This window comes from Galendromus occidentalis, unplaced genomic scaffold, assembly GCF_000255335.2.
Source record: "Galendromus occidentalis unplaced genomic scaffold, Mocc_1.1 scf7180000075480, whole genome shotgun sequence".
NCBI classification, from domain to species: domain Eukaryota; kingdom Metazoa; phylum Arthropoda; class Arachnida; order Mesostigmata; family Phytoseiidae; genus Galendromus; species Galendromus occidentalis.
In genome coordinates, this window is record NW_003803470.1 from 2,859 (window position 1) to 11,325 (window position 8,467).

The 8,467-nt window shown below is 49.8% G+C and overlaps 1 protein-coding gene and 2 pseudogenes across 1 annotated transcript; 1 reads left to right on the forward strand and 2 right to left on the reverse strand.

Annotated features, from left to right (window-relative positions):
• Positions 1–214: 214 nt before the first annotated feature.
• On the forward strand, positions 215–2,684 carry LOC100903771 (uncharacterized protein K02A2.6-like; annotated as a pseudogene).
• A 1,188-nt stretch (positions 2,685–3,872) lies between these two features.
• LOC100903914 (uncharacterized protein K02A2.6-like) lies at positions 3,873–6,173 on the reverse strand (annotated as a pseudogene).
• A 428-nt stretch (positions 6,174–6,601) lies between these two features.
• On the reverse strand, positions 6,602–8,107 carry LOC100904063 (uncharacterized). Its single transcript, XM_003737334.1, has one exon. The coding sequence runs from the start codon at positions 8,105–8,107 to the stop codon at positions 6,602–6,604; it is 1,506 nt and encodes a 501-aa protein (XP_003737382.1).
• Positions 8,108–8,467: the final 360 nt, after the last annotated feature.

The following is an 8,467-nucleotide window of genomic DNA, read 5'->3' on the forward strand; positions in this document are numbered from 1 at the left end:
GCTATTGGGTGTACCTAGCATGTGGGGTGCTAGCTCAATTTCGTACTACCTCAGGGGTATCATGCTGGAGTCGTAACTTCGGGGTGCAACCCCGGTGACTCACGTATTCTACTACTGTCACGGGTATATGGCCCCGTGGGTTGGTATGAGTCATATTCCTAGTACGGAACGAGGACTAGTAGTTTCCAGTTTCTACCTAAACCTCAACACTCAGCGAAGAGGGCATCGGGAAAATACCAAATGTGGAGGCTTCCCTCCATATCAAAGGCGATCCGAAGCCAACTTATCTCCGAGCTCGGCCAGTGCCACACGCCTTGTTGCCATTGGTTGACAAAGAGCTCGACAATCTCGAAAAGTCCGACATCATAGAAAAGGTCAATGCAAGCCAATGGGCGAACCCAGCTGTAATTGCACTTCGAGGTAAAGGCGAGCTCACGGACAGGCGAGCACGAATCTGCGGCGACTTCGAAGTCGGGCTGAATCGTTTCCTGATCGTAGACGATCACTCGCTGAAGAATATTAGGCATGCGTCAGACAATATAGGAATCGGGAGAAGATTCTCCAAGCTGGATGTCTCAAACGCGTTTCTTCACATGACGATACGGGAGGAAGATAGGAAATTCATCACGGTTAATGCGCACCGGGGCCTTTACTGCTTCAACAGAATGTGCAACGGACTCGCCTCCGCCCCCGCCATCTGGCAGCGATTTATGAAGGGGATCCTCGCTGGAATAGAAGGGGTAGAAGTCGTGATTGAGGACACCATCGTGTCCGCCGCCACAGATGAAGAACACCTACATAGATTGGACACTGTTCTGGCGCGCCTCAGCGAAAATGATCTACGATTAAACCTGCCCAAATGCGAATTCTTCGCTGACGACATACAATTCTGCGGTTTCCGGCTGAAACACCAGGAGATTCATAAGTGCGACGACAAGATATCCAACTTCGAAAACGCTCCCACTCCGAAGTCAGTTAGCGAGCTAAAAAGTTTCATTGGAATGCTACAATTTTATTCGTCGTTCGCGCCTGAGCTCGCTGACTTAGCGTCACCGTTGTACCGAGCGTTCAGGAACCATGGCTCGGATTTCGCTTGGTCGGCCGAAATGAACGATTCGTTCAATGCTGTGAAGAGAGAAATGTGTTCTCCACGAGTGTTGGTGCCTTTCGATCCGGGGAAGACCCTCTTGTTAGCGACGGACGCATCGTCCTACGGAATCTCGGCCGTTCTCTCGCATCGATACGACGATGACTCCGAGCGACCGGTCGCCTATTATTCAAGAACGCTGTCGGACACAGAGAAGCGCAATACACAACTGCAAAAGGAAGCATTGGGTATCAGAGAAGCAAGCCGATTCTCTTACTATTTGTTCGGACGGCGATTTACTCTGATCACTGATAGCAAGCCCCTCGTCTCCGTCTTCTCTCCGTCCAAGGCATTGCTCTAGCTGCGATGAGGATGTCGAATTACAGTATGTTTCTCCAGTCAATCAGTTTCGATATCGTCTACCGAAACACGAATGACCACGGGAACGCGGACATGCTATCGCGGCTCCCAGCGAAGAGTGAAAATTTCTTCATTCCCGAAGATTCCGTCGACGTATTCTCTCTTGAAATAGGCGACAGCGTTCCCCAGATCTCCGCGTAATCGCTGAATCGACTCGAAAATGTCCGGTTCTGTGCCGACTCCAAAAGTGGCTTCATGGTTCGAATGCCAAACCAGGAAGGCACTGGCGAGCGGAGAGATCTTAATTTATCGTTTTCGAAGGAGTTATATTCCGCGGACACCGAGTGGTGATTCCTGTCGATCGCCGTCTCGATGTGTTAGAAATGCTCCATGAGGGACATTTTGGAGCTGACAGAATGAAAGAGCTAGCAAGAATACACATCTGGTGGGAGACTCTGAACCGTGACATAGAGGAAGTTGCGAAACGATGCACAGCCTGCGCTCAACATGCCAGACTTCCCGTGAAGTCTTATCACCCTTGGAGGGAACCAGAAAACGCTCTCGACCGGGTCCACCTGAACTATGCCGGACCGATAGATGGACGCTACCTATTACTCCTTGTCAATGCTCATACCAACAGGTTAGACGTTTTCATGTCGAAAACAAAAACATCCCAGAGCACCTTGCGACACCTGAGAAAAGTGATAGCTCGTTTCGGATTACCGAAGGTGGTAGCTACCGACAATGATCCGACGTTTGCTTCTCATGAGTTCAACGCATTCTGCAAGACAAATGGAATTCTTCATAAAACCTCGCAAGCCTACCATCCAGCCTCCAACGGTCAGGTGGAACGATATGTTCAAACCACAAAGCAAGCATTGAAGAAAATCATGACCGGGGCGAGACGGATCTTCGCACCGCCGTGCAGAGATTCCTATTCAGTCATCGGATGGTTAATAACGCCTTAACGAACGAAACTCCTGCGAAGAGAATGATTGGTCGTCAATTAAGACTCCACTTGTTGAAGGAGCGACCAGAGTCAAGTTCTGACGAATTCGACGAAACAAAAAAGCAAGTTCAAGCCTGGAATGCGGGTTGTGGCCCGATCTTATCAGGGACGTCACCAGTGGACCCCTGGCAGCATCGTGAAACTCCGGGGACGGAAGGCGGCCCTGGTGAGGACATCGGTCGGAATATGGAGACGGCACTTCAATCAGATGCGGCCATCGAAGACTGATCAGTCAAATGGTACGACTGAAACGTCAGAGGTTGGTTTACATCCAGCATTGCTAGTCGCCGACGACATAACCGAACCGAAGCCGATTTTTCCCACTCGGAACAACAGCCACCAAAATGAATCAATTGAGTCGAGTTTGAACGACGACGACCAGGCTGAACTCGGGCATTTCGAAGATGCCCTCGGGGGAATCCCCACACGTCCATTCGAAGAACCACCCGAGCCCAGACACTCCCACAGATCGACAGCGGGGGTGCCTCCGAGAAGATTCGACCCGACAAAATAATACTGTAAATACTCAGATAGATCAGAGATATTCGTCTGAAATCGTGATATTGTTCTGAAAAAGGGGAGAGTTGTCAGCATTTGAATTATACCGCCGTGCTTAATAAACATGAGTAGCCGCGCCATCTTGTGGGAGCGCCAGTTCCGCTCAGGTTCTCGTAACGATCGTGTCGTCTCTCGAGTGGTTAGGGTTCGATATAACTTTGACAATAATTATCAAGAATGACCTTGATTATCTGGTGGCGTTTTCGCATCGTCTTAGTTCAGTACTAGCGGTTGATTAATTGAGTCAGACCTTTCATCTTCTTGTTGATTAGGAGGAATATCCTCAGTTGTGGGTAGATACGGATTGCACAGCCCGACAGCCAAATCGTTACAAAGAATGTGATAGCTATTTTGGGGTAAATCGGGGGCGCTGCAACCGAATTTCCGTAACAGATTTCCCCCATCAGGTCAGTGTGGGGCAGTTTTTCGCCGTGATTATGATTATGATTCTACCGTAATCACACTCATTCGTATGATTATAATCATGATCAGATGCGTGTGATTACGGTGATTTCTGTGATTATGACTATGATTATGATTAAAATCACGCGTGTGATTATGATTACGGTTATAATCATACTCAAGCGTATGATTACGGTAAAATCATAATCATATTCACGGCGAAAATTTGCCCCACACTGCATCAGGTCCAGTTTTTCCGAAAATTCAATTTTTCGATTTTTTGCCATTTTTCGTCTATTTTTCCTAGCTCTGCCCCTGAGTGGACTAGTGAAATGTATTGAAGACACCTCGATATTGGAACCGTGCCTAGACTATCGGCAACCTTTACTGGCTTTTTCTTACGCACGAGGGCGCTGCTAGCAGTAGTCATTGCCTGAAGTGCATCTCGTCACATCGCTACCCTACATTCTCCTCCCCTTCCGATGGAGATTCGGCTTCGCTATCTAAAGCTAGACGTTTGCTCAACTCCTTCCCTGGGGACATTCGCTTTGTCTTCCCCCACCAAACAGGCCTCGCTCCGGCGTCAGCGGCGTCGCTTCCGACTTCCATCGAGCTCTCGGCATCCGTCCACATCTTCAATGAGTCCTCAGCTGGTGACGCACTTTCTGCCCGTGGAAGTTCTTTCTGATTATCCGCTGCTGAATCTGTTTCTCTCGGTGATGCCTCCTGATGACTTTGTTTCACATCGGTATTATTTACTTCCTGAACCTCTTCGGGTTCTTCCGCCGCAGGAACCAGTCTATTCTGGTGTCAGACATTTCCGTCCTCCAATCTGAAGGAGCTTCGCCCCACTTTTCCATGAATCTTCAGTGGGTCCGAGAACTTCTTGTGTCCTTTCGTAACCAAGGGCTTGCGTACTCGAACGCTATGACCGACCTCTAATTCCACCTTTGAGGTCTTTGTTCGTCTACGTTCATTTATATAACGTTTCTGAGCTTCCTGGTAACGTTTCACTCTATGATGGACAGCAACCAGAGATTGATCTTCGCTTGTTGTGAGTGGTCTTCCTCTGACATTGAGTTTCGTGTGCATGTCCCGGCCGTGCAGGAGTTTCGCCGGGGCACAGCCTGTCGTCGCATGGGGAGTCGCATTATATGCCCCAATCATCTCGATCATCCTGCTCAGAAAATCTCCGCCTTTTTCTTTAGCTGTGCTGCAGAAATTTCCGAGCGTGTGATTGAATCTTTCAACCAACCCGTTCGCTTGTGGATGGTACACTGGCGTTCGCATATGTTCCATTCCGGAAGCGCTCAGATATGACTGGAACTCACGGCTGATGAACTGCTCTCCATTATCGCTCACAATGACTTCCGGAATGCTCTCTCGATTGAACAATCTCCTCAGCATAGCCACCACTCGATTTGCCGTCAACTCTGCCGCGAACTCTACCTCCACCCATTTCGAGAAATAATCAATAATCACGATTGCGAAACGATTACGAGCTCCCAAGGTATTGTCCGGGCCCGTTATTTCAATGGCCAGCCTCTCCCATGGTCGCCTAGGCCATGGCGTAGTCGTGATTGGACTCGGGGAGAGTTGAACCGCCTTATCATGATTTCTGCAGATCGGACATTCTTGAAGCGCGTTTTCCACGAAACGGTCCATGCTAGGCCACCAAAACCGTTCTCGCAAACGCTGCTTGGTTCTCACTACACCCTGATGTGCATCATCGTGTGCTAAACTGAAAACTCGATATCTGAGCGTCTCCGGTACTATGATCCGTTCTCCCTTTAACACAACTCCGTGCTCTAACGACAATTCGAATACGCTCTTCCAATGCTTCATATCTATATCGGGTCTCCGCTCTTCTAGCCATTGCCTAACTCGCACGAGTTCTGGGTCTTCCGTCGTCTCGGTAGGGATTTCCGTCCACGTGATTGGCAAGAGCTTCTCGCTCAACGTCGCCACCACCAACTCATCCTCCGCTCCAGTAGCGGAATACGAATCGGCGAGCGGTGATCTCGAGAGCATATCTGGTACGAGATTCGTTGCCCCTGCTCTGTACTCTACATCGAAATTATACGTACGCAACCGCTCTAGCCATCGCGCTATCCTCATGGGGGCCCGCCCGGTCCCTTTCGCCCCAAGAAGACTAACGAGTGCCTGATGATCCGTTCGGAGTTTGAATCTCCTTCCCCACAAAAATGCATGCCACCTTTCTATGGCATACAGACAAGCCAAAGCCTCTTTTTCTCCGGTTGAATACTTCTTCTGAGCGTCGGATAATGACGCCGAGGCATACGCTACCGGTCTCTCACCATCAGGGTACACTGTTAGGAATCCGAGAGGATCCCAGTGAGTGTTAGCTCACAGAGCAGGTGCTCAGTTCGGCAGGAGTCCGTTGTCCGGAGTTTAGAGTTGTTTCGGCACAATGTTCTGATGATCTCCGAGGGTCGAGGGCTGGCAGGGAAGGTGCTTCTCAAGAATGAGGACGCAAGGATTGCGTGTGACAGAAGAATCTGTGTCTGATGTTTATTTCAGTGTGCCTTATATACCGTCCGGGTTCCATAGACCCTTACAGTGAAAAAACGTAAAGAGTTCTCCAGAAAAAGACTATTCAGTCTTTTTCTGTATCAATTAGATCAGGGTTTCTTGGCTTACATATTTAAGTATAATTATCATGCAAACAAGTGTAATCAACTCAAGTGAAACACTGACTTCTGAAAACTTTTGAGACAGTAGGGGTGACCGGGGCATGTTGGCACCTGATTCGCCTTTCTTTTCGAAGTAACGCTATCCACAGCCCATCCAAATCAACCAATTTTAGCTTCCTAGTCGGGACTCCCGTGGACTGCAACCGCGCAGGGACAGAATTGAATTCGGTGGCTCCCTTAGCGCATTGCCAGACTCTCGGGTGATCATCCGTTTTAGTGCCTATGAGCCCCGCATGCGGGACATCTTGGCACCGAAGCGGAACTGTGAGACAAACGAGCTCAATTCAATGAGAAAGCATAGATTCGGCAAATTTCTAAATGAGATAATCGCCTTAGGCACCTAGATATAGTCAAAAGGCTTCTCCGTGACAGATTGGTTGATAATAATTTATAAATCATAACGATAAGGCTACCTATGTTTTGAAAATAAGACATTCGGAATCGGAGAGTGAGTTTTCGAAAAATCGGCCGTTATCGGCCGTTGGGTCGTTTCTTCTTGGTTCCCTTGTTTCCACGACTTGCGCTGCGATTCCGCTCCTCGACAAGGGCTGCTCGCATAGCCTCGTCGGTCAGTATTGCGGCCGATCTTTTTGGCCTACCTTTCCGAGTTGATCTACGAGGTCCGGCTTTCGGTAACGGGAAAAGCGTTTCCAAGGATGTTTCGGCGCGGACTACATCTTCCGGCGGTGCTGGCGTCGACGTCGAGGTTCTCGGAGCTCTCTGTGGATCGGTAGTTGCCGAATCATCCGGGGGACGGTCTGTCACGTAGGACGGTGCGAAGTCTTTCTCGGTGAAAATTTCGCGGTTAAAAGGTGAAATCCCGCTAACTGCGAATCCAGCTTTGATGTTCTCCTCGCTGGCGGCTCTCGGGAGTGCAGTGGATACAACACCCGGGATATCATATATGGTAAGAGTCGATCCCGGGTGGTTTTTCATCCATGCATCTATGGCTGTGTAGACGTATTTTTTTAATGGACCGTACACGGACCTATCCAACGGCTGCAGCTTGTGGCTGCAGTGTGGCGGGAACGAAAGGGCAATCACGCCGTTGTCGCGCAGGAAGTCGAGAGCCTCGACGGACAGATGCGATTGGTGATTGTCTAATAGAAGCAAACATGGATGTGCCACGCTTGGTTTTGCATGTTTGACGAAATGTGTGACAAACTGCACGAAATTGTCCTCTTTCATCCAGCCTGAAGGATTCGCGCATCCGATACTCCCCGCTGGAGCAGACTGCAGGAAGTGATCCTTGAAATGGACTCGGGGAAAAACGAAAAAAGGTGGAACTTTGTTCCCCGTCGCGGAAACGGCCAAGGCGAGCGTGACGAGCGTTCCCCTCTCTGCCGAAGTCACCTTTCCTACTTGCTTGATTCCACGACGTGCCACCACCTTGTCCGGTCTTTGCACTGTCGTTATCCCCGTTTCGTCCATGTTCCATATGTCGCCTGGTCCGAATTTATGACGCCCGTAGAGTTCGGCAAGCAAGTCAAAAAACCTTGAAACATTGGTTTTGTTGAAAGATGTCGCCCTTGATAAGCTTGTTGCTTCGGGGACTCGAATCGACAAGCTGGGATTCCGCTTCAGAAAAGCGGAAAACCAGTCGGGGCCGGCCATACCGTTTGAGGCCCAGGATGGCGGAAAGTCACATTTGTAGAATTCGGCCACTTTGAACGCTAACTTTCGCACATCCCTTGGAGTTAGCCCGAAGTAGATGTCGGACGCCCTCGTGATATAGGCCGAGAGTTCTTCCTCTTGCTTGCCATCGAAGACTTGGCGCCGCTTCTCGTAACCTACTCGGACGTCCCCGGACTCGTCGGAGGTCTTGCAATACCTTTTCAATGAACGTAGAGGTATCTGGTACTGCTCAGATGTTTCTCTGAAAGTTTGCCCCTCTCGGCGAACGGCCTCCACCGCACGCCGCACGACGTCGGCTGGCACGCTTGCGCGAGATGTCTTCCTCACTCGATTTCTGACCATGACTCTGACGCTTCTGATGAATACCTACACTGGCTTCGATCGTGCACGTCACACCAATGCGTGGAGAACGTTTGGAAGACAAAGTTCCTTATTTACATTAAGATCGATTCGGCTGCTAAATGAACTTTCCCCCGTGGACGCTTCCGACGTCTGATCTAAAGTACACGACGCCCTCGATTCCCCATCCTGAACTCTCGAAGCCTTTTCTCTTTCGAACTCTTTCGTCTTTGGAGCGATGCTCCCGAAATTTCACATGACTCCCGCAAGGAAGTTGGACACATTGCTGAACCTAAGCACATGCCACCTCAAGTTTGAGGGGAGCTCGTTCAGAATGTGCGTCGATAGCGTCAGATGGCCCTG

Coding starts and splice junctions, on each gene's coding strand:
- LOC100904063 (XM_003737334.1), bottom strand. CDS start 8,107: ATGGTCAGAAATCGAGTGAGGAAGACATCTCGCGCAAGCGTGCCAGCC.